Source organism: Mustela lutreola, chromosome 8, assembly GCF_030435805.1.
Source record: "Mustela lutreola isolate mMusLut2 chromosome 8, mMusLut2.pri, whole genome shotgun sequence".
In the NCBI taxonomy this organism is placed as follows: domain Eukaryota; kingdom Metazoa; phylum Chordata; class Mammalia; order Carnivora; family Mustelidae; genus Mustela; species Mustela lutreola.
Genome location: NC_081297.1, coordinates 131,615,035 through 131,641,901, shown reverse-complemented (window position 1 = coordinate 131,641,901; position 26,867 = coordinate 131,615,035). Strand labels below are relative to the sequence as shown.

General features: G+C 38.7%; 1 protein-coding gene across 1 annotated transcript in view; it reads left to right on the top strand.

The window, feature by feature from the left end:
- The first annotated feature begins 3,519 nt into the window (after positions 1-3,519).
- The window catches only part of SLC5A8 (solute carrier family 5 member 8), a 60,374-nt gene continuing 37,026 nt past the window's right edge, over positions 3,520-26,867 (top strand). The window contains exons 1-7 of the mRNA XM_059186650.1: positions 3,520-4,401; positions 9,571-9,636; positions 11,050-11,101; positions 17,698-17,765; positions 18,821-18,975; positions 21,550-21,690; positions 25,043-25,172. Coding sequence (XP_059042633.1) covers positions 4,051-4,401; positions 9,571-9,636; positions 11,050-11,101; positions 17,698-17,765; positions 18,821-18,975; positions 21,550-21,690; positions 25,043-25,172 — 963 coding nt within the window. The 5' untranslated portion in view covers positions 3,520-4,050. The remainder of the gene's footprint in view (positions 4,402-9,570; positions 9,637-11,049; positions 11,102-17,697; positions 17,766-18,820; positions 18,976-21,549; positions 21,691-25,042; positions 25,173-26,867) is intronic.

The following is a 26,867-nucleotide window of genomic DNA, read 5'->3' as shown; positions in this document are numbered from 1 at the left end:
TCCGTGGGGCACCTGGGTGGCTCAGTCATTAAGCGTCTGCCTTCAGCTCAGGTCATGATCCCAGGCTCCGTGCTCAGTGGGAAGCCTGCTTCTCCCTCTTCCTCTCCCCTTGCTTGCGTTCCCTCTCTCTGTCAAATAAATAAATAAAATCTTTTAAAAAATTAAAAAAAAAAGGTTTTTCTGTAAGGGATAGTGATCCCTGACTATCCATTCATATTAAGGAGAGAGACAGTAGAAGCCAGCAGGAAAGTGTGTTTGGAGGTAGAGCTCATAGATGGGAGGGCCTCACTTTAGGATGGTCAGGTGGGGGCTCTGCTTTTTTATAGAACCTTTAAATGCCAACATTCTCTTGGGCTGCTTGGTGTCTTCAGAAAGAAATCCTCTCCAGTCCTTCTTGAGAACATACACAATGTCCTCACGCTGGGAGCCTAGTAGGAAAAGGATGAGGAGGGTGTCTTGCCATTCAGTAGACACTTTCTCTAATCCCTGTCTTCTAGGAAAATGCCTCACTCTAGTGGTTAGCCGTGACAGGTGTCCTGAGCCAGAGTTTTTTTTGCTTTAACCTCTCCAGAAGGTGTCTGTAGTTTTCTACCAAGGAAGAAGGAGAGGTACTTACCTGACTGCCAGTCCCAAAGCACTCCATATAGGAGTCTTCTGGTTTTCATTTTACCTTATACTTCACCTTTAGAAGTATATGGCCCCTCTGATTTCTGACTTTTCCCAGGGGTATTATTGTACAAATTGCTTTGTCAGCTTCCTCTCCTTAGGGTATTTCACACGGGGGGGGGGGGGGGACTGAAACCTGTGTCACTTTCTGCTTGTCTCTCTGCATTCATTCTTCCCAAACTATGGCAAACTTTTTATTGGCAGTCATCTCATATTGCTTTCTCTCTGTCCTTATGGGCTGACACCTTTTTTACTTCTTTGATGCCATGTTAGTGATGATTTAGGAGGTACTGCGGTATGCACAAGGAATTTATTTTGGTACATGGTTTTCCTTCTTTGTGAATAACTTTCTGTATCCAAAAGAAGATTTGAGATTACGTGCAATAAAAGATACATATGCAGGGAATGTTGAAACTTGGTGAAGACAACAAAAATTAAGTAAGCAAAAGGAGGGAAATATCTGTGCCAGAAAACCAAGCTAAGGGTCTGGGCTATGATAGTAGAAAAGTTGGGCTTACTGAGCTGCTATGGCAGTTTTGCTAGAAGGAGAAATATGATGAGTTTCACAGCCCTTATTATTTAGTAGGAATCATAACAGAACATTAGATAAAACTTCTACGAAATCTATTAGGTTGATTGTTCCCATTACTTAATAAAAGTACCTAGTACTATAACTCAGCATTGATGACACTGATTTGGTTAGAGTAGGACCCGGATAAGAAAGAAACAAAAGAAGATATGTGTGTGGGGGTATAGATGCTAGGTGCTGACTCATGGACCTCTTTCCCAACTCAAGCCATGTGATGACATTTGCCATTGTACTAACCTGAAATTTCCAACTTAACTCAATGTTCCTAGGTGGAAGGATGTTAAGAAAGTACTCTGTAGAGGAAGGCTCGTGTGCTCTTATCTTCCTTTGCCAATTCAGAAGAATATTCTCTAGTAACTGTGGTTGTGATTCCAAGGTAAAGAATAGGCAGACAGAAGAGAATTTTATTGGTAGTACACTTGCCTTGACTTTTCCTCTCAAAAACATAGGTAAGCATCTGAGTAATCTAGATTCAGGATTCAATAGGATCACTATCAGATTTCCAAATTTCATTTTTAGAAGTTTAGGGGGAAATTCTGGATGCCAATAAGCATTGTAAGGTAGGATCAATACAGTAGGTTTAGCATATTTTTTAGGCAACAAACTAGGTTCTGGGGGTTTACACTGATAGGCAAGCACAGTCCCTTTTCCCAAGCTTATCTTCTATGCAGAGGAGATAATAAAATGACACGGACATTTAATAGAGGAGACACTTTGCAGACATTATCACCCTCCTATGTGGAGAAGTATTCCCCTTTCCCTACTGTCAGGGTGAATCTGTGCAGCCCACAGTGAGAACCCTGCCCTTCTGGCCAGGGATGATTGGATTAGAAGTCTGGGGATGTGTGACCAAAGCTACCCCAGAAGGATTTCTCCTTGCAGGGATTTAGAATTAGAATTCAAAGATGCTAATTAGTCTCTGCATTCCACTGAATTAAGGGCATTTTTGACCATGCGCCTGTGGCAATAGAGAACACATCTGGAGAAAAAGGGAAAAAAATGAAGCAGTATGTAGAATGGCTTTCCAGTTCCTGCTTTTGGATCATGGAATCCATAAAATACTCCTACATTAAGAGCCTTGATCAAAGCAACTGCACTACTATACCACCAGGAAGGCCAACAAATGAGTATAAACATACTAAGAGGACTAAGTATAGCTGGTTGTAAAGCAGATGGGATTAGGAGATGATGTTTCCTGGTGAGTTTGAGTGCCAGGCAGTAAGAACAGGAGAAAATGCTGTCTTTGTCCAAGAGAGTCATAAGTGCAAAGACAGCAAATTTTACACAGTTGGGACATAATTCCACACCACATATTTGTTTAAATGATTGCATTGCTTGGATTTAGCTTCTATTTCCTTCTTTAGTTCCCTTTGAAAATGTTATACAAATAATGCCAGCTCACAAAACATAAAATCTGAAATAGCTTTCTTCCTTCACATAGTGGGTTCGGCTAAACGCATTCTGTGGATTGTTTACCAAGAATCACCTGGCAAATTATGCAGATGTATGACAATGAACAAGGTGGCCTGAAATAGACCTATGCTAGGGTACTTTTGACTGGAGGGTCTATTTTACAGGAAAAACCTGGAGTCACATTGCTTTACAAGTCTGACTCATGTATTGTTTGTAATATTTCAAGGCAAGCCAGTTAAAATATGACCCGAGGACTGATACTGGATATGATCTTGTTTTCCATATGCTTTCAAGTGTCTTCACTTAAATGTATGTATTTATAACTACATTTAACATCTATCTACATGAACTCTACAAAATATAGTATTGTGATTTGAAGAACAAATTCTGAGATCAAAACCTTAAACCGCCACCATTTCCTTGGGCAAGTGTTTTCATCTTCCTATGCCAGTTCCCCCATTTGAAAAATGGAGATTATTCCTACCTCAAGGGTAATTGAAAGAATTACACTAGTTAATGTATAAGGTGCCAAGCATGTTCTGTGTCACATAGAACTTCTTAAATAGTAGGTATTATTTTTAAGGTATTATTATTAAAGAGTAAGTCTCCTTAAATAGTAGGTATTATTAATACTATAGGAACTGTCATGTTAAGGAGAGACTACCGGGGATCAGAAATGCTTATTGAATGAAAAGGCAGGCACCAATAGCGCAGATTTCTTCCTGTCCTTTGTAAATGCTTACCTGTCTAGGAACTGGAAGCTCAACTCAACGCGCACTGTCACAGGAATCGCCCATTAATTTATCAAGTAAGGCAATCTAGTTACTCCAGGTGTATCTTCTAAGGACCCGAACTGTTGAACTGGAAAGCTAAAAGTGCAGGCGTGACAAATACCCTTCGACCCATACCCCCCATGGGTCGCCAGCTTATTTAAAAGGTGCGTTCCCGCAGGTGCCAGTTGGTAACCTTTAGGCGGTCTCTAGAGACCCCCTGTCAGTTCGCGGCAGAACGCAGCTGAAGACTCGGGTTCTCCCAGGTGTCCGCGGCCACCCCGAGCCCTGCACCCGGTGAGGGTTTAGCGTGGCGGAGGTGCCCCTCTCCCCTCCGAAGTCCCAGTTAGAGGAGCTGCGCTGGCTCCCCTGGGCGCAGAGGCCACTGACGGCGCCTTCTCCCCGTCTCCGGGCCGCTCGCGGCCAGCTGGGGGACGGATACCTGGAGGACGCCTCCAATCCCCGCGGGCGCCACGCCCGCCGCGCCGGCGGCGGCCGCGCGGGGAATAAGTAGAGAGCGCCGGGCCGCAGAGGTAAAGCGCGGGCCCGGGCAGCGCGTCGCAGGGCCACCGTTTGTACGCAGGGCCTGGGCAGCCGCACGACCGAGCGACCATGGACCCGCCGCGGGGCATCGGCACCTTCGTGGTGTGGGACTACGTGGTGTTCGCGGGGATGCTGCTCATCTCGGCTGCCATTGGCATCTACTACGCCTTCGCCGGGGGTGGCCAGCAGACCTCCAAGGACTTCTTGATGGGCGGCCGCAGAATGACTGCCGTGCCGGTGGCGCTGTCCCTCACCGCCAGCTTCATGTCGGCAGTCACCGTCCTGGGCACCCCCACGGAGGTGTACCGTTTTGGGGCCATATTCAGCATCTTTGCCATCACTTACTTCTTTGTGGTGGCCATCAGCGCGGAGGTCTTCCTGCCGGTGTTCTACAAACTGGGAATTACCAGCACCTACGAGGTAAAAAGGGGGAAGGGGGCGCTGGGGAGAAAAAGGGGCAGGGCTTTTCAGGGTTTTGGAGGGATTTTTCTTGATGGCCGACTCTGCACCATGTCGAAATCCCTCCCTGTCCAGGTCCATGACCTCCCCTGAGGTCCCCTTTTGGGGAGAGTCGTCCAGTGAAGGCAACAGAATCTTGCATGAGCTCAGTGAAAAAGAGAAATCTCCAATGTAAACGGAATGATTTGGACTTGTGCTCACAAAGACCCTTTCTGCTTTGAGCATCTTTGATTCGGAGTCAAGGGGAAAGATTTTAATACTTTTTATTCTGGGGAGGGCAAGTGATCAAGTCTCAGCCCCTCCTCCTTGAAAGGAACGGCCTTGTCCCAGATTCGCTTTTCCGGGAAAGTTGGAGAAGAATTTGCACTCTCCCCTCCTTGCTTCCACACAGGCATGTTCCCTGGAGAGACAGATTCCCCAATGGTTAAGGTGCTGTAAGGAGTCTCAGTACCTGCATTTGAGACCAGATTCTACATTTACTAGCTGGGTAAACTTGGGTGATTTATTTTACCATTATGCCCCACCCCTTTTTTTTTTTTTCATCTGAAAATGAAAACGATACCAACTACTTTATCCATTTGTTGGGAGGATTAAATGAGATGATTCAAATGTAGCATTCAGAATAGTGTCTGGAGCAGGGTGAGTGCTGGACGAACGCTGACCCTAAGTATTTGTGGTGGTAGGGGCAGAGGTGGTTGTTTTGGGGTCACTAGGAAGACTTGGCTGCAAGGTTATCCAACAGGCCTACCTTCTCTGTATCTGAAAAGATGATTAAGGAAAAAGATCTTTCCTGGTGCACAGCTCCGCTGGTTATAGGTGTTCTTCAGTTGTCTGCAGGAAAGGGCCTTGCAAAGATGGGGAATGTTTGGTTTAGTGTAAAGAGCTGTGAATGGGAGTGCGGAATTGGGGGTGGGGCATAAAAGCTCTGAGGTGTGGAGGGGCCTGTTCAGTGCCCTCACTGGTCTCCTTTTCCTAGGTACTATCCCATGAGCAACACGGATAAATAGGGCAGAGTTTCCTCTTTCACAGGTCATGATCCAAAGGGTGATTACACTCATTCCTTAGTCCTTGAGCTTAGGTACTGAGTGCTCTAATCCAGAGCTACTGGAAAGGTGGTTTCCTAGTGAGGCTGGTTCAACTGGTGCCAGCTACAGGGCCTCAATGGCACAAGTGTTGGTGACAAACGCCTGGGCTATAGTGACGCCATCCAGGGCGAGGCACCCCTGGGGCAGCATGCCTTCCACTCACTGGCCATTGTGTTTGGGAGAGTTCAGTCATCATCCCAGAAGTGAGCAGGATAGAATTTCTCTGTTTTGCTCAAAGGTAACAAAGCTGGCTGTCCCAGACCAAATTGTTTTCTCTCTCTCTCTCTCTCTCTCTCTTTTTTTTTTTATTTTGACCCTTATGGTGTTTTGAAAGAAAATTAATTTAGCATTTCTGATGTTGAGAAGTCAAATAAAATTCCAGATTATAGTTTCTTTTGAAAATTTAGAAGCCTGGGAGTGCCTGGGTGGCTCAGTTGGCTAAGCAGTTAAGTGTCTGCCTTTGGCTTAGGTCATGAACCCAGGGTCCTGGGATTGAGCCCCACTTCCGGTTCCCTGCTCAGCGGGGAGCCTGCTTCTCCCTCTTCCTCTGCTGTTCCCTCTGCTTATGTGCTCTCACTCTCTTTCTGTCAAAAAAATAAATAAAATCTTTACAAAAATTTAGAAGAGTGATGACACTGGGCTCACATTCCCTGTGATGCAGGAACTCGTTTTAAAGCCATTGATTTCACCTCCTGTCAGTTTCTGTATTGAGGCCTCATCATTATAGGTGCATGGTTACTTTCTTATGATAGAGAGATCTTTATCTGCATTTTTGTCTTCCTCAAAAATGTGAAAGAGAAAAGGGACAGGGGTGAAGGGAGTACTTGGTTTTGAGAGAGAGAGATGAGATGACATATTTCTTAGTGGATATGAGGAATATTTCAACATTTTAACATATGAACACCTGGCTGATCCACTGGTGTATGTTACCTGATGAGCCCTTAGGCAGTTTGCATCCATGGGCTCTGATTTGTAGTTAACCAACTCTAGAACTCAGAAGAGGTTTCAAGAACCTTGCAAGAGGACTTCAGTCCCCAGAGAGGAATGCTCCTCTAATAAGCACTGACCCATGCCTCCTAAGGGGCAGCAACATTAACTCAACCAGAAACAGATTTCCAACACATTTCCCGTGGTGGAGCCTGTTAGCAGGGTTCCAGCCAAAAATGGCAAAAAGTTAATGTTTACCAAATGTTTAATACATGTGTGGCACTGGGCTGCATGTTTTTTACACATGCATTATCTGAATCAATACTCTAAACCATCCTTAGGGGGGGTACTATGAAAGCCCCATGTTGGCAGACAAAATTAAGCTACATGAGAGAGTGTGAGACAAAGTAGACACATGCCTGGGACTATGCAGTGGTGCCTCCTGTCTGCTTCTGAAAACTCTGGTAAGTCTGTTATACACCCAGGCAGGGTAATAGAGTGCAGAGAGAACAAGAGAAGTAGAACCAAACACCAAGGATTTGGGTGTGCTGGGGGTGTTCATGACTTGCGGGTGCCCAGCAGTAGGGGTCAGGGAGGTTAGATAACATGCTTTGTCCCTGACAGTTGGCCATAACAAACACTTTCTTGTGAGTATTTTTTGCATGTTTTGTGCTGAGAGGTGGAACCACCTACAGAGAATAAGAAGTCCAGCATCGAGGGATACCTTGGCATTCTAGCTCAATGTGAAATCTCTTCCTGCTTACATTTCTTTACTAGAATTAGCTGTTCAGAAGCATTTTTGTTATATATTTGTCCCTGCCTTCAAAGTATAGGCCTGATAGGTGTTTCGCCCATTCCAGACCCACAGACAAGAAGTAAAATGCAGGGATCCAGTTTCATTCCCCACTTTTTCAGGATCTTTCTGGATCCATGTAATCTGTGTGTTGGATCTGAGTTATCCAGAATATATGTGTGTGTATATGTATCTGTGTGTGTACATATATGTGTGTGTGTGTAAAATATGTATTTTTGGATTATATTTGTCTTTATTATTCATATATATTTATTTGTGAATATGTATGTATGCTTATAATTGTGAATTATATTAATCTGTGGATTTAGATCCAACTTCTTAATGTCTTAGTTTTGGGTTACAGTTTATAATATTTCCCCATCCATTTATATCATTCAATAGTTTCCAAACTCCTGCAAAGTAAGAGCGAAAAGAATTAATACTGTGATCCTCAATTTCAAGAAGAGGAGCCCAAGATCTCCAGTGACTGCCCCAAGCTTGTGCAGTCACAAGTAGGACTGGGTTGAGGGCTGGAGCTCCTCCGCAAAACTATAATGTGCTGCATATATTTTTTACCTGTCAGTTGTTTTGGAAGGTCCTACTATGTGTCAGTCCCCCTACTCAAAGCTATGGTCGGTTTCCTTGCTTACTTATTTGGAATAATATAGTTGTTCCCTGTCCAGATTTATGCATTAAATAGTCCTAGACTTGCATTGCGGCTTTGAGAGCTATAAGGTTGCAACTCTAGTGTTATCTCTTAGCTCCGGTGCCCTTTCCTCTAATAGGTAGTTCTGGCCTCAGGGAGTTGTTGGGAGGGCAGTGTACACAGCAAATACTCTAGAACTGTTACCTGTGATTATGGAGCAAAAATATCTGGTGTCGTTTCTCCAGACTATTACTTAATGTCAGTTTTTCCTTCCTCCTTTTTTTCTGGTATGAAGACTGTTGTCAGCTTTAAAATTCCCTCTACGAGAGTAATAGGATTCAAGTTAAAGAATGTTCGAGACCCCAGATTCTTTCCAACTTTAAAATTCTATGATTCTAACTCTATATTATAACATATAATATAGGAGATGAGCTGACTATATTTGAAGATATAGCAGATACCAAGGAGAGTATAAAAAATTGGCAGGGTTGTTGGCTCTGAACAGAAACTGACTTAGGCCAATTTAAGTAAAAAATAATTTATTTGGAAGGATATAGGGGTAGCCCATAGAACAGAGTGAAAAGCTGGATGACTAGCCTGTGAAAAGGACAGAAGCCAGTGAAGCCTCTATAGGCCACTGTTAGATCAGTCTGCTTCTGCTTCAATCATTTTCTGTCTTTATATTATACATCCAAGAGCCAAATACCCGTTGGAGAGAGGAACTGATTGGCTGAGCTTAGGTCATGTGACCATCCCTTAGTCAAAAGAGGCAGGACACCTTGATGGACAAGTCCATCACAATTGCCTGCAGTGGGAAAGGGCTGAGTCCCAAGTGAATCAGGGTAATGTCTGAAGTAGATAGCAAGAAAAGGGGAGAAGAGCACTTCACTCATTTTGAAGTTGCAGAATATAATCCACTTAAGTGAGATTCTGGGAAAGCCAAAACTAGGGATGGAGAACAGATCAATGATTGCCAAGGTTTAGGGTTTAGGAACAGTTTGACCGTAAAGGAACAACATAACAAAGTTCTCCGAGGGTGATGGAACTATCCTGTAGGTGTGAAAATCCAATGAACTGTACTGTAAAGCAAGAGCCAATTTTGGTATATGTAAAGAAAAATAGTAGTAATATAGGAATACAGAATACAAATCACTTATAAAGTTGCTTTAAATTTTTTAAAAATTCAATTTAGTTAACATATAGTGAATGTGTTATTAATTGCAGAGGTAGAATTTGGTGATTCATCAGCTGCATATAGCACCCAGTGCCCATGACTTCACGTCCCCTTCTTAATGCCCATCATCCAGTTACCCCATCTCCCCATCAACCTCCCTTCTAGCAACCCTCAGTTTGTTTCCTATAGTTAAAAGTCTCTTACGGTTTGCCTCCTTTTATGTTTTTATCTTATTTTATTTTTTCTTCCCTTCCCCGATGTTCATCTGTTTTGTTTCTTAAATTCCACATACGAGTGAAATCATGTGGTGTTTGTCTTTCTCTGACTGACTTCTTTCACTCTACTTTCTAGTTCCATCCGCATTGTTGCAAATGGCAAGATGTCATTCTTTTTGATGACTGAAGTTGTTTTGAATTTCTAACCCCTTTACTTCATAAGCAGATCATTTTTTAAAAGGTATATAAAGTTTTCACATATTAACCATTTCTCCCTTTTTTGGAAACAGTATTTAGAGCTTCGGTTTAACAAATGTGTCCGTCTCTGTGGAACAGTCCTCTTCATTGTTCAAACAGTAAGTCACTCTCCCTTAGTCTGCTTTACCTTCTGTTGTCTAAAATGTTTTCAGCCAAGGCACCTGGGCTAAACTTATTTGGTAAGCACAGGAAAGATAAAAAAGAGGGGTTGAAAACAGGAGTAAACTAACTTTCCATTCTTCATCCAAGTTGCTGGAGGCTTGTCTCTTCATTTATATCCATCTTCCTCTTGGCAGCTGAGTGCTTTAGGGATGGGTTTGATCATGGAAGTCCAGGAAGGACTTTTCATTCTCATCCTTATTTGTAATTCACTTCCCCAATCACAAGCTACCGAAGCATTTGCAACAGTGTCACAGAGTGCCTTTGTAAATTGTTTAACTTGACTCCATTTTATGTTTCTGTAAATTGTATAACTTAGATTGGTCATTGGTAAAAGAAAGGAGCCCTTTGGGGTCTGGCAGAGATCCTGACAAAGAACTGAAGCTGGTAGCTTGCATTTACCAACTGTTCAGACCCTCTTTGTGTAATTTTTAGAAATGCCTACAGAAATGAAAAGTGGAGAACAGGTGTTAGAAAGATGGTCCATGGCCTTGTTTTCAAATCTTCAACTTGGTCAGGATAATGACTGTGGAAGTCTGGTTCCTTCTTGCAAAAAAGAGGAAAGCTTTAGCATCTCTCGCTTGAAGGACTTATTTCCGTTGATCTACCTATGTAATATAATCAATCATTCAAATACTGTAATATGGCTTTTTCATATGTTTTTATAGAGTAAACATGGACTCATAGAGAATCATAGAACCATAATACATTTTTATAGAAAAAAATCACATAGAATATATATGATATATTTGAAAGATCAAATGCAGTGGAAATGATGTTCTGAGAAAAAAGACCATATTTATCATCCCTGGATTAATAAATATTTGTTAGGTATGTGAGTGGAAAATAATATATAGAAAAGATGGAATATGATTTTTGTTGGATTTCAGGATTTTTTAGTGTAAATACATACTTTTGTTTAATTAGTGAGCATGAAAACTTTTTAAAACCAGTTTACAAAATTTTCACTGTTTTCCCTGTTAATTATGTAGTGATTAAAATAGTTTGAAATCATGTGAATGGGGAATCATCTCATTTTAAACTTGTATTTTTTCTTCCTAATTGTTTAGATTGAGGAGAGTTGATTTCAAGCTTGAGGGGATGAATCAGTGATTATCTGCACTAAGCACCATGTGAAAAGTCCATAATTTTAACAAAATGGGTCATATAAGATTTTTGTAAACTATGACCACACCACAAACAGGAGAATCAACTCCACTTAAATAACATTTTCAAGTTACAAACATATTTTATTAAGTATATTGAAACTACTGTTTTAACTCATTGTTGAGGTTATAGAAAAAATTGACTTTATTTTATAATTCATACAGTTTGTTTCTTTTTTCTCGTAGATTTTGTATACTGGAATTGTTATTTATGCTCCTGCCCTGGCTTTGAATCAAGGTATATTTTGGAGTTACCAGTTATGTCACTTACATTTTGGGGGTCATTTTTAATAGAACTTATTCTCTCTTTGAGGAGCTGTGGAGTTGGAGGGATGTTTCCAGTAACCTTCATCAGCTTGAGGGGAGCAAGGTGGGCTTAGTATTTAGCAGCTTCTTTGCATTTCTGGATCCATAGCTCCAAAAGATCTATGATTAATAGAAGGGCCGACTTCCCGGAGGAGTGAATCTCTGAAGTGCCAACCCACTATGCTCCATTCCTTCAGAATGAACGCCCCCTATTGTCTAAATCATGAATGGCTGTGCTTTCTTCCTTGGTGGAAGTCCATAGTCAAGAGGCTTCTGTGTTACTCAGCTCAACTCCATAGTAAAATGTGGCAGAGAGAGAGCTTTCCTTATTTCCATTTCTATTGTTGTCCAAAATGCAAGAGAAGGAGATTTGTTTGATTTGAAATATCAGCTCACTCCTAGTGACAAAATGAAAGTGGCTATGGTGTCCTCTTTAAACAAATATATGAAGATGGTGCTGATTGACATACTCCTGTACTCTCTGGTTTTGGGTATATAAAAGCCATGGAACTGGAATAGTTTCCTGAGGCAAAGATGCCTGTTAGTCATATCCTTAGAAGGCTTTGGGAAAACCCCATATCCTTTGGATTCTTATCAATCAGATGTTAGTTTATCATTTATGCTTCCTTATGAAATGTACAGGTGTAGTCTGATGGGGAAAATGTGATGTAATTCCTGGAGTTAATATAAAATGGAAAGCCCTGCTAAACCCACACTCTAATTTCCTGCTTTCATGGCAGATGGATAATAATTATTACCTAAGTTTATAAAGTACAACAGTATCATTATAAAATATTCCATTATATAACGTGCTCTTGAATTCTGAATGTCAGGCATGTTCCAAGTCAATATTACCAACATCATGATCAAGCCATTTCATGTGTAAAGAGCTAACTTATAAACTTCATAAGTTACCTATTGGCAGTAAGTATAATTAAAGATGTGGCCTTAGGGTTTTAAAGTGCAGTTCTGGCAGTAAGAGAGTTCTGTCTTCCATCTATGAAGAAATCAAGGACTCTGATCTTATCAGTTTACTGGGCTGTTCCGTAGGAATTAGGGCCCAAGAAGCTGCTGAATTTTGACTACTTGAATATCAGTTGCATATATTACTGTGGCCAAAGATAAATATAGTACTTGGTATGCAACAGATGTGCCATAGAAACTTGTTTAACTGAAATGAATCTTAACACTTAGAGAGTGTTAAGATTCATTTTTACCTTAAAAAAATTTTACCTTTTAAAAAAATATTGAAAACTTTAAATAAATATATGCTAGAAAAAAGAAAATAGTATATTGAACTCTAATGTATACTTTACACGAAAAATTATCAACTCTTGGTTTGGTTCACTCTGTTTCCCTCAGTAGAGTATTTTGCTGTACATCTGAAGTATTTCATAGTTTCATCTGAATTCAGTATCTTTTAAAAATAATGATGTGCTAATTATAACATTGTATTATATTATAATGATTTAAGATTTGTATCTATTGCAAAATGACTACCACAATGTCTAGTTAACCTCTGTCTCCATACCCAGTTACAAAAGCTCTTTTTTTTGGGATGAGAGCTTTTAATATTTACTCTGTTGGCAACTTATAATGTGTAATACAGGATTATTAATTATAGTCATGTACCTTAAATCTCTGTGACTTAGGTATTTTATAACTAGAAGTTCATACCGGGATGTGTTTTGTACATACAATTATACCATATTCATATCTAAAATATTAACATTAGTTTTGGGATGCCTGTGTGGTTCAATTGATTAAGTGTCTGCCTTTGGCTAAGGTCATGATCCCAATAGTCCTGGGATTGAATCCCGTATTGGTCTCCCAGCTTGGCGGAGAGCCTGCTTCTCCCTCTGCCTGCCGTTCCCACTGATTGTACTCTCTCTCTCTCAATCTGACAAATAAATAATCTTGAAAAAATAAATAAAATATGAACATTATTAAAAAAAATCAATATGAAGTCAGTGTTCAGCTTTCCTTGATTTTTTTTTCCAGTGTTTGTTAGAATCAGGACTGAAATAAGTTTATGCAGATGCAATTAGTTGATTTGATAAATTTTTCTTTCTCACTTTTAAAACCTTTTTCTTTATAAATAGGCTCCACACCTAGCATGGATCCCAATGCAGGGCTTAAAATCACAACCCTGAGATCAAGACCTGAGCTGAGGTCAAGAGTCAGATGCTTAACTAACTGAGCCATACAGACGCCCCTCTTGCTTCTTATTTTCTTATTATTAATTTATTTATTTATTTGACAGACAGAGATCACAAGTAGGCAGAGACGCAGGCAGAGAGAGGGGGGAAACAGGCTCCCACTGAGCAGAGAGCCCGATATGGGACTTGATCCCAGGACCCTGGTATCATGACCGAAGACAGAGGCTTTAACCCACTGAGCCACCTAGGTGGCCCCCCTCTTGCTTCTTGAAATTAAAAACCATTTTTTGTTGAAACACAACTTATACACAATAAAATGTACAGAAATTAAGTGTACAGTTGAACTAGTTTTAAACAATTGTACATAGTTATGTGACCATCACTCAACTGGATACAGACTATTTTTACCATTTAATCCTAGGAGATTTTCTTGTGCTTCTTTCTAATAAATTCCCCTGCCAACCCAAGCTGCCACTCTCTGACTTTTTTGTCAACCATGAATTAGTTTTCCCTTTTCTTAGATTTTATATAAATGGAATCATGTAGTGCCTCTTTTGTAACTGGTTTATTTTGCTCAACAAAATATTTTTCAGGAGTTAATTCCTGTTTATTGCTAATATTTTATCATCTGTATCTCTACAGTCTGTTTATCCATCAACAACGTTGGGCACTTTTAGGCCATTATGAATTAAGACTATTAAGATCATTCTTGTACAGGTTTTGTTTTGTCTCGCTTTGCTGTTTTTTAAGTTCATTTGCATTTGTTACAAACTTTTAAAGCAGAATGTGACTTGAACACTGCATTTCCACTCACAGAACTTGCTAAGTTACTTTTTGAGCAGCTTTACAACACACCTAAATAGGCTTATAATTTTGCTAAACAACGCTCTTCTTTGGAAAACATACCTATAGATAATTATTCCCATCAAGTTGGTTCAGTTTAACATATGAGTTTCTAGGTGCCTGGTACATGCAGCTGATAACTATAGGGGATAGAAGATTTAAAAAATAGATCCTAGAAGGTAAAAGTTGTTTTAACCAATATTTTTCTTTTAAACATCAAGGTATAGCTCAGAACACTTTAGTGACAAAAAATTTGGTCCTTACTAAGGAATCTGCTTGATTGCTAAACACTTTGTTTTTAAGATTTTATTTATTTATTTATTTATTTATTTATGTGACAGACAGAAATCACAAGTAGGCAGAGAGACAGGCAGAGAAAGAGGAGGAAGCAGGCTCCCTGCTGAGCAGAGAGCCTGATGCAGGGCTCCATACCAGGACCTGGGATCATGACAGGAGCCAAGGGCAGAGGCTTTAACCCACTGAGCCACCCAGGGGCCCCGATTCCTAAACACTTTAGACCACACAGTCAACATTAGTTTACATACATCTTAAAACAAATGTTACCTTGTTCCATTAAAATAAGCCAGTGTGGAACTAGGAATGAAAAAGGAGCTGGGCTTTAGTTCCTAAATATCACAGCATCTCACTCACAAAGAAATCTTATCTTCCCCTTAAATAGTTCTTGCCATGTCATAGAGATTTTTTTTAAAGATTTTTTTATTTTATTTTATTTATTTGACAGAGAGAGATCACAAGTAGGCAGAGAGGCAGGCAGAGAGAGAGAGAGGAGGAAGCCGGCTCCCTGCTGAGCAGAGAGCCCGATGCGGGACTCGATCCCAGGATCCTGAGATCATGACCTGAGCCGAAGGCAGCGGCTTAACCCACTGAGCCATCCAGGCGCCCGAGATTTTTAAAATATTAACAAAAAATAAAGAACAACATCCTTGAAATATATTATCCCCCCCCAAAAGAAAATATATTACCAGAAGGAATAACGATAAAGTATTGAATATATGTACAAATAATTCTTGGGGCAGCACATATTCTGCTTCTTCCATACGTGATATGTTGTCATCTCCTTTGAGGGGCACCATCTCTTTGGTTATGGCAACATTGCCAGCATCAGAAGTAGCGTCCTCTTCATCAATACCAAGACCAGATTTGGTCATCCTGTAGATTCTGGTAGCATGTGTCTGAGGAGTTGCTTTTTTTTTTTTTTTTTTTTTTTAAGATTTTATTTATTTATTTGACAGAGAGAAATCACAAGTAGATGGAGAGGCAGGCAGAGAGAGAGGAAGGGAAGCAGGCTCCCTGCTGAGCAGAGAGCCCAATGCGGGACTCGATTCCAGGACCCTGAGATCATGACCTGAGCGGAAGGCAGCGGCTTAACCCACTGAGCCACCCAGGTGCCCCGGAGTTGCTTTTGACATATATTTTTATCTCTATTGGTTTATTGGTTGAATACCTGGAAGCAGTGTAGTTAAACATAAACCCATGATAACCTAGTACAAGGCAGGTGCATGTATAAAACTTAAGAGAAACTGGAAAACAATTTTTCTGAATGGTTGTATCATTTTACATGCCCACTCCACAATGTGTGCATGTCCAAGTTACTCCAGTTGTGCTTCTGCCCTGGCTTTGAATCAAGGTACATCTTTTTTTTGGGGGGGGGAATTAATATATAATGTATTTTTTTAGGGGTACAGGTCTGTGATTCATCAGTCTTACATAAGTCACAGCATTCACTATAGCACATAGCCTCCCCAGTGTCCGTCACCCAGTCACCCCATCCCTCTCCATCAGCCCTGAGTTTGTTTCCTGAAATTAAGAGTCTCTTATGGTTTGTCTCCCTCTCTGATTTCATCTTGTTTCACTTTTCCCTCTCTTCCCTGATGATCCTCTGTCTCATTTCTCAAATTCCTCATATCAGTGAGATCATATGATAACTGTCTTTCTCTGAGTGACTTATTTCACTTATCACAATACCCTTTAGTTCCATCCATGTCACTGCAAATGAATCAAGGTACATCTTAACATTATCAATTATGTCACTCACATTTGAGGCTAATTTATTATATAGGAAAACAATTGACTTTTGTATATTACAACTTTGCTGTAATCACTTACCAGTTTCAGTTTTTGTTACATCAGTGATCATGTCATTTGTGAAAAAAGAAGAGTTTCATTTCTTCTTTCCCAATATATATACTGTTTATTGCCTTTCTTGCCTTATTGCATTAGCAAGGACTTCCAGTACAATGTTAAAAAGGAACAATGAGAGGGGACATCCTTGTCTTGGACCTGATCTTAGTGGGAAAGCTTTGACTCTCTCAGTCTTAAGTAAGATGTTAGCTGTAGGATTTTTGTACATAGTCTATCAAGTTGAGAAATTTCCCCTCTATTCCTAGTTTACTGAGTTTTTATAATAAATGGAGGTTGCATTTTGTCAGATGTTTTTTCTGCATCTTTTGATATGATCACGTGACATTTCTTTTTTTAGTGTGTTAATATGATAGATTCCATTAATTGATTTTTAAATTTTGAACCAGCCTTGCATACCTGGGATAAATCCCTCTCGGTCATGGTATATAATTCTTTTTATACTCTTTTGGATTCTACTTGTTAATTTTCAGTTTGCTGAAGATTTTTGCTTCTGTGTTCATGAGAAATATTGGTTTGTAGTTTTCTTGTAATGTCTTTATCTGGTTTTGGTATTAGAGCAATCCTGGCTTCTTAGAATGAATTAGGAAGTATTCCCTCTTCTATTCTGTGAAAGATATAGCAAAGAATTGGTATAATTTCTTCCTTAAATTGGTAGAAATTGCCAGTCAAACCATCTGGGCCTAGAGCTTTCTGTTTTGGAAGGTTTTTAATTATTGATTCAATTTCTTTAATAGCTATTGGCCTATTTAGATAGTATATTTCTTCTTGCATGAGTGTTTTAGCCTATTGTGTCTTTCAAGGAATTGGCCCATTTTATATAGATGATCACATATATGGGCAGAGTTGTTATTTTTCCATTTAGAAAGAATATAATATGCCCCTCCACTTAGATAAATGGTAGCAAATTATATGACTTTTCTCTTTCTTGGTCTCCTCTTAGTAACATGCACAACTTGTCTTTCAAGGACTGGTAGAATAGTGTGTTTATTTGAACTATGAAGACACACACTTTCTGGCCCCATTCAGTCTGGGTAACTACCTTACAGAATCAAGTTGTTTCTTAGCTTCATTACAATATAAATGCTTTTTCATGTACTTAATGTAGGCAGTGGTAGATCCAGGTATGTTCTCAAAGGGCAGAAACTAGTTCCATCTCACTTACCAAGTAAAATTTTAAACTTCATTTGTTTAGGGGCATTTTATGAGATTTGGATCTAGTTTTAGGCAGGAGTAGAGAAGTAGGTAGAAAGATAGGTGCCCCGTAAATAAAATCACTTCCTATTGATGATTTTTTGAGAAATATTTTTATTATACATGTTTCACAGTTATACATGCATTTTCTTTTCTTTTTTTCTTTTTACAGTCACGGGATTTGATCTGTGGGGTGCGGTAGTGGCAACAGGGGTGGTCTGTACATTCTACTGCACACTGGTATGTCAAGAACCTTATATTTTCTTTCACTCTACCAACTATTTTGCAAAGTTGAAAATTCTAGTAGTAGTTGTGTTCTGCAGACTAGATTGTTTGTATGTCCTCTCCTACTCCTACCATCCACAGTGTAACTTTTTTATAAGAAAGAGTCCAGCTGGGGAAAATTTTGATTCTTTATAGAGCATTGATTATAACTGAAACTTTTTTCCTTTACTTGAACCATTGCAGTGGTCCTGAGTCTTGTCTCCTAATTCACCCTTACTATTGCTCAATTATTATATTTGTGTTCATACTATTCCTCAGCTTAGAAACCTAAGATATATTGCATGGAGCACTGGGTATGGTGCATAAACAATGAATCTTGGAACACTGAAAAAATAAAATGAAATTAAAAAAAAAAGAAATGTAGGGTAGTTTCCCATTGCCTAAAGGCAGGAATCGCAGTGAAAATATGTAACAACCAGATAGTATGGACACTGGTATTATAATGGATGCTAGTTTCTAGAAGTGGTGCAACTCTTATGACATATCTGACATAATAAGTCTTAAGACTTTAGTGGATTTCTTTTAGAAGATGCGGATCTCAGGAAGGGGATAGTTCAGCGAAGGACACAGGGACTGGAGAGAGACACTGGGAAGTTTATGTCAGTGGCTAGTACAAAACAATTTTAGTATGTCAACAACTGGTATGACATTCTGTGTGCATACTTGATTGAATATCAGCCCTGCCTATAGGTAAAATCTATGACATTGCCTTTTGCAGTTTCATTCTGGCCACATTCAACATGTCATGGACTTTGAATTCTTTGTGCTTTTGTCCATGCTGTTTTCTCTTCTGGGATGACCTTCCATCTTCACCTCTACTTCTGTCTGAAAGGTTGGCTTAAATCACACCTCTTTTGAAGGTTCTCCCAACCTTACTGTCTATTACCTTAAGTGTATTCCTTGGCCAAGATCTATGTTTTCATTATTCTTGTCCAGCATTATATATAAGCATGTAGATGATAATAATGTCTGATAAGAGCATTAATCCTAATATTTTTTTTCCCTCAAAGGGTGGTCTTAAAGCAGTTATCTGGACAGATGTTTTTCAAGTTGGGATCATGGTGGCTGGATTTGCATCTGTGATTATACGGGCTGTAGTAATTCAAGGTGGAATCAGCAATATTCTAAATGATTGTTATAATGGTGGAAGATTAAACTTCTGGAAGTAAGTTGCTATTTATCTCCTGGTCAATAGAACACTCCTTTTGTTTTTTTCTTTCCTATAAAAATAATCTCATCATTGAAGTAGTAGATTTACATCAGAAAACAAATAGATGGCTAAGAATGTGGTATGAAAAATTGAAGCTGGTATGTTAATGTGTGAGGGGGTTTCTACCAGGTCTTTAAGGGGTTAAAGCAGTCAGATGGCTGCTTAGTTACATAGAATGTAACTTCCTTCTGAGAAAGGATTGATAGCAAAAGAGCATTTTTCTTCTAGATATTAAAATCTGGAATTGGTCAAACGATGGGGTAGTGTAATTAGGGAAGAGGGAGTAGAGAAATAAGAAAAGGAAACCTCTTAAGAGAAAAACACTAAAGGATCATGCTGTCATTCTGACAGTTCTTTGTTTCGAGCAGCCTAGAGAATTTTTCTATTGATATTGCCCTGTCAATATATATTATTATATTTCATAATTATATATGTACAAATATTTTATAATATTATATATTATTTCTAGAGTATTGACTAGAAAATTTATGACTAATGCCTCAAGTGTCAGTATATTGTACAATATAGCATATCCTCAACAGCTATTTAGTTTTCCTAGAGAAAGAGCAGTGGAGAAACTAGATATTTCATCAGAAATATATCACACAGCTTAGAGGAATATTTAAACACCTTTTGGTGTGGAGCAGTAGTGCCATTCTTGTTATCATGTTCAATGTGGGAAGGGGTTCATTTTCATATGGACTGGCTTATTTCCTCTTCAAGCAGTCTTATTTTGAGAGTGGCAGGCTTAACTCACTGGCAAGAAGAAAGAAAAAAGCATTTCTTACTTGGTGACTCTCTTCTAGTTTTCTGAAAATGGTGCTAATGTTTGAGAAGAGCCTTTTCAGAAATTGGTCAAGGACAATGTGTTAATTGCAGAGATAAGTTGAATTATGATGTGTCAACTTCCACTATTTTCAATAATTGATTTTTAACTTCAATACTGAGATTCCAAGGAAGAGCACCTCCACTTATCCTAGTCTGGGCATTATTCCATTCCTTAGTTGTGGCAGAACAGGACACATTATTGACAACCATTTAGACTACTTTATGGTGAAATGGTCATTTCCCCAAAGCAGATTGGGTTGCTGTTACTAGAGGACAAGAGAATGGATACAGAGAAGCAGAAAAAACTAATGGGCACTCAGAAGATCTTGCTTACTCCTAAATTTCCTAGTAGGCGAGGCTGAGGGAAGAGGATGTAGAATCATTAATTTTTCTGCAAGATAACTCTCACTTTGGACAAAGGCAGCCCATATTGCTTCATTGAAGTGACAAGTCATATACCAGTAAGAGATTACTAAAAGTAAAAGATTAGACACTTTTATGACATTCACTTTGGAGGATTCCAACTATTAAATAATAATGAAAAGCCTTATTGTGTATCTCTTGTGTGTCTGATATGTTTGAGAATATTGGTGGGCAAAATACCTGCTCTCGTGGTGATAAAGCAAGAGAAGGATTTTGTGTTGGTATTGTCTGTATGGTTATAGTTGTCATACATATTTTGTATGGCCTAAATTAGTTAATATAGTAGCTGTTTTCTCTAATCAGTTAATATAGTAGCTGTTTTCTCTATGTGTTAAAGGGTCAACACCCTTGAAACACTTAACTTTGATAGGAAGTGTTAGATAATGGAGTAGAGGCTCTTATATTTCCATAGGAATGCTGGGATATACATGAAATCTGAGCACTTAATTCATCTTAAATATAAGATTGAAATGGATTTTGAGAATTTCATAATTTTTAGAAAGTTTCTATGAAAGCCAATTTTCAGAAATTTGTCAAACTTATATTGCGTATCATGGATGAACAGATCATTCCTTCCTAGATAATGCATTAAGAAGAGTTAAAACACATATTCAATACAAAAGTTGAGCTTTCTTTGTGACAATATTTTGGACTTAAGTACATGCATTTAGTGACTTTTCACTATTAGCATTTAGCTTGTGCACACAGCATTTAAGAAAGTATGATTATAATGACATGGTAATTTTAGAAGATGAAAGCCTTTAAACTGCATTAATTGAGTTCTTGAGCTTGAATATAAATTAGAAATATGACTGTACATGTGTTAGGAGAGAAATTATATATGCAAAGTATGTAGGTTTTGTGTTCATTTCAGTACCGTATCTATTGCTATGATGCACTTAGGAACCTTATTCCCTTTATTGCTCTCTCTCTTTTTAGTTTCATGCTCTTCTCTGATTATAGCACAGCAGACTTATTTAAATAACAATTTCCTAAGGCCACTGGAGAACAATTTTTATGAAAGCTCAGAATAATTAGAACATTTGTTTTCCTTCAGTCCCATCCAGAATTTCCAATTCTCTGAAAGTATCCATTTTTATTTCATTGAACTTAAGTTAGGAATATTTTGCCTTTTTTATTATTTAATAAATTTGTACCTATTTATATCTGTATGCGTATTTATATAGATACACATTGCTTGCTTCCAAAAGATATTCTAGGATTTTCTGTAGTTTTTTGCTTATAGTTAAAATTTGTTTTCTGTTTCTTTTCATTTAGTTTTGATCCCAATCCTTTGCAAAGACATACATTCTGGACAATTATTATAGGAGGGACCTTCACATGGACTAGCATCTATGGTGTCAACCAATCCCAAGTACAGAGATATATTTCCTGTAAAAGCAGGTTCCAGGCAAAAATGTAAGCCAAACTCTGGTATGGAAATCATTAATAACCTTCAGTGTCTTTATCAAAACTTGTTAAGTAGTCAAGCTTTGCTCAGTTTTAAGCCTTTTGTATCATGAAATTCCAAGAAATAAATTATATACTTAGTTATAAAAGAATTAAGTGTATTTTAAATCAGATATTTGAAATATTTATATGAATTATTAAGTAAAATAAATCCTATTAACTAAGTAGACATTTATTGTGTATCTATTTGTATAAGGAGTTATGGAGGATAAAAATTAGAATTATATGGCTCTTCTAAGGAAGGAACTTAACATCTAGTTATGAAAACATACACAAGTATGCAAAAAGTGAAATAACCCTAGAAAGGTATCACAGTTCTATGGAACAATATAATGATAGAAGAAATGGTCAAGGGCATTATATTGCCAGATATGCTGGTATATTTTATTTTTAGACATAGTCATGGGTTTATAACTCTGCTCTAATACTTGCTACTACTCTACTCTAATACATTTGAGTGGCCAGTTACTTGGTCTCCCTGAGTCCCAGTTTCCAAATTTACAAAATGAGTATAAGAAATATTATACATCTCAGGAGAGGTATTGTAAAATGTGCCTGGCACACACTTGGTAGTGGTCCAGTAAATGTGACCTCAATCATAGGATGTGCAGGTAGAGATTGGGTGAGAGATTCCTGTCAACCAAGCAGATCCTGAATAATGACCATATACAGGCAGGTAGAGAATAGTGGGAGAGCATTCCATATAGACATTTATTTGGACACAGTCCAGAGGTCAGAAGGATGACGTGATCGGGGAATTCTAAATCCAGTCTTGGCTTGAGCAAAGAATATAAATGGTGACTGGTTCTATCTCAGGAGACCTTAGATCAGTATGGTGACCCTTGCTCCCCATGCTGATAGATAAAGCTGACTGGCCCATATGCATTTAAGACCTTAAGAGTTATAAATAGATTAAGAGTAACTGGGTGGTTGGAGTAGGACAAGGAATGGCAATTAAATTTCTATTCAAAGAACATGAAAATATTGTGATGTCACATGTCATAACCTAATATATTGAGAGTAAATAGGTTTAGACATTATTTGTATTTGGAAAATTCAATAGTAAAAGATCTACACAAATATCAGCACAGTAACTGAATATAGAGCCCCCCTTAAGTGAGCTTAAGTGTTCTGGTATTTTAAGGAACTTTGAAGGAGTGTAATTTATACATCCAGTGATCCACTGGACTTTAAATCTATACTAGAGCTAATGCGTCTCCAAAATTAATTACGCATGTGCTCTTCTGTTTCTTTGGGAACATGAAACTCAAAGGTCCAATTTTATAACTAAGAGACCAGCATTAGAACCTTGAGCTTTCTTAATAAGAAACAATTTCCTTTGGAATGGCCCTCAGCTGACTCCCTGAGCTGAGAGGAACCATTTTCTCCTACTTTTTAACTGTGGCTCCATGAGAAGAATGAATCCCAGTCAAAAAGTGAAGACCTCCACAAATAAGTGAAACCATATGATAATTGACTTTCTCTGCTTGACTTATTTCGCTCAGCAAAATCTCTTTGAGTCCAGTCCATGTTGCTACAAAAGTTGGGTATTCATCCTTTCTGATGGAGGCATAATACTCCATAGTGTAAAGAGGAGAAGGGAGTAGGGGTAAATTGGAAGGGGAGGTGAATCATGAGAGACTATGGACTCAAAAACAATCTGAGGGATTTGAAGTGGCGGGGGGGTGGGAGGTTGGGGAACCAGGTGGTGGTGGGTATTATAGAGGGCATGGACTGCATGGAGCACTGGGTGTGGTGAAAAAATAATGAATACTGTTATGCTGAAAATAAATAAATTAATTAAAAAATAAAAATTTAAAAAAAGTTAAGACCTACTGACATTGATCAACTGTGGAGAATATCAGATATTATTGATAAGTGATCTATTTTAGTGGTATTAATGTCAAATAAAACCATATAGTAAAGTATTAGACTCCTTTGTGAACAAGGGTATGTGAGCAGGAAAGTGTCTGGATATATTTTCTGGTGATTTGGAGATGAGCTGTAGTTACTTAGGCTATTTTTAGCCAATAGCAAAACAGAGTAAATTTAGTCAATCAAGGGAAAAGGTTAGCAATCTGTTGTTTGGTACCTGTTGAAGGTGCATTCTCCTGAAACAGACTCTGAAATGGAGGTTGGCATGCCAGAGACTGTGGGGGAATCACCACCTGTAGAAGAAAGAGAAGAGAAGGAAGCGGAATTGGCCAAAGAGAGAAGTTGGATTGTAATGTGTTTCTCAGCCAAGCCTTAGGGGAAGCCCTAATGCTAAACTGACTCCAGATTTGTCCTAGGTTAGGGTAAGGAGACTGATCCTTTAAAATTCTGAATCTAGTAGTCACTGGACACAGGTACCCCAAGGAAGGAGGCATGACTTTGAGGATGGTACCTCTCTCCCACCTAAGGCAGCATTTTACAGTATTCACTACAGCACTACTGGGGAAAAGAAATGAGGACATTATAGTGAGAACAATGTTTACTATTCACTTGATTATTAAGGCATAGAATTCGGTGCCATTAGCACTCATAATATCAATAATTACTATTTAACAAATGTTATTACATGCCAAGCACTGTGCTATGTAATACATACTATTTCATCTAATGTTAAAACTCTGCAAGGTAGGTAGGCATCATTATCTGTAGGTATAAATGAAGAAGCTGAGGATCAGAGAAGCTAAATTACTTGCCCAGGGTCATATATAGTAGATGGAACCAAGATTTATGTTCAGGTCCGAGTCCAGTACTGTTCTCCTGGAACACGTACCATGTCTTATGATGCTGAACATTGTTGGAGAAGATACCTGTTCAAGGAATGCAGGTTTGCCTCTCATACTTACTAGGTGATATTGCAAACCACATTTAAACAAGTTCAGTGGGTTTCTATGTAGGTGCTAACAGTGGTTAGCAGTTTTTAACTCTATTACTTTAAAAAGGAAAAATGAGTAATAATTACTGGTCTGTTGACCATTAAAAATCTTTACTTCATGACCGGAAGCCCTGAAGTAGTATAACTGGATATCATTATAAAGCTGATAATGCCCGTGGAACTCTGACCAGAAGGATACACACATCTATTCAGTAGAGAAGCCTCCATCTATTCCAAGTATTTCGAAATACATTGTTGATTGACAGCACAAGCAGAAGGTTAGGCTAGAATAAAATAGAAAGCATTTTTGATAACTGAAAGATTCTGTGCATTTATTGAGTAATCATGAAGGTCTCTTCTGTATATGTAACAAGTTTCCTATTTTGGGGATGGAAATTACAAATATCATTTGCTGGTTTGTTTTCATTTCCTTAGGTCTCTCTACATCAATCTTCTGGGACTCTGGGCAATCCTTGTCTGCTCAGTGTTATGTGGGCTTGCCCTGTATTCCAGGTACCATGACTGTGATCCTTGGACAGCCAAGAAAGTATCTGCACCAGACCAGGTTTAGTACCATGTCTTTCTTACATGTGTATTAATGTTATCAGAAAGCTTATTAGTTTGGGAGGAAAGAGTATTCATGTTTTTATAGAGAAAGAGCAAATGACTATAATATAATCATCTTTAATTTCTAGAAAGCATTTGGTAAAAATTTATTTTAGCTTATATAGCAAGAAGGAAGAATGCTGTATCCAAGATTAAAATATTGAAATACCTGGAAAATTCCAAGCCAAGTGTTAAAGAGAACTAGGTCAACACTGGAAATAGAAATGTAAATACAGTTAAAGAAGAAAAACTATATACAAACCATGGTAGTGTAAAACATTTTGTGAATATTCTTCGATCACTTTTTTATCAACAGCTTACCTTCCAGTTTTTAAATGATAGAGAAACAGATCTAGTGAGTGAACATTTATAGAGTACCAACCAAGCAGTGAGAGAATGTGTCTAGAGCTCTGCGTGCTTTCTCTCTTTTAATTCTCATAACCCAGTAATTCTAAATCTAGAGATGAGGAAATGAGTGACTCGCAGAGAGGTTATATTACTTGCTCAAGGTCATAGGGCTGATAAATAGGTATAGCTGCAAGAATTCATCATACTGTCATAAGTGCTTTATATAAACTTCAACTTTGAATCCTTAAAGATACACACTGAGATAGATGCTCTGATTATATTCCTTTCAGAGATGAGGAAACTGAGGCACAGACAAGCTATGTAATAGCTAGTAAACCTGGAACCAGAATTCAAGTTCAGGCAGGCTGCCACCAGAGTCCTAACTTTGAACCCCTATGCTGTATACCACCTTTCAGAAAGTGTAGCTAGAATTCAAACCCAGGACTACTAGACTCCAAAGCTTGGGTTCTTGCCAAAATTATGTTCTAAGACTTGCTTGTAAATCAAGTGCCCAGAAGACTCATTAGATTGAAGATAGACTGAATTTTGTATTGACATAAATGCATCACATACTCCTAGAAAAATAATGCAGTTTTGTGGGGCTAGAAAATGAGAACCTCCTTGAGCTGTGCGTCTCAACCCTATGTTCACATGTGTCCTCCTGTCAATAAATAGATCTTTCCTATTTGCTCAGAGAATCTAAGAATCATGTTTACTTTGAAGGTAGATGCACTCTTCCCCTTATATGCTCTCTAGTGAAGAATGTTTTGTCTGTAGTTTATATCATGAAGATAATAGGGATGTTAAAAATGTTTCTCATATATCTTTCCCTATCCCTAGATGACAACAACAAAAAATATCTATAGCTTCCTACCCTTGAGACTCCTTGCCTTAGAATGCATTCAGGGGTGTCTTGCATGCATCCACTTTTAGAAAGCCTGTACTGAATTTTTTTTTAAAAGATTTTATTTATTTACTAGACAGAGATTACAAGTAGGCAGAGAAGCAGGCGGAGAGAGAGAGGAGGAAGCAGGCTCCCTGCTGAACAGAGAGCCTGATGCAATGCGGGGCTGAATCCCAGAACCCTGGGATCATGACCTGAGCCGAAGGCAGAGGCTTTAACCCACTGAGCCACCCAGGCGCTCCTGTACTGAATTTTTTAAAAAGAAAGAGCTTTCGGGGCACTGAGTGGCTCAGTTGTCAAGCTTCTGCCTTTGAGTCAGGTCATGATCCCATTGTCCTGGGATCAAGCCCCGCATAGGGAGGGTTCCTTGCTCAACTGGAAACCTACTTCTTCTTCTCCACC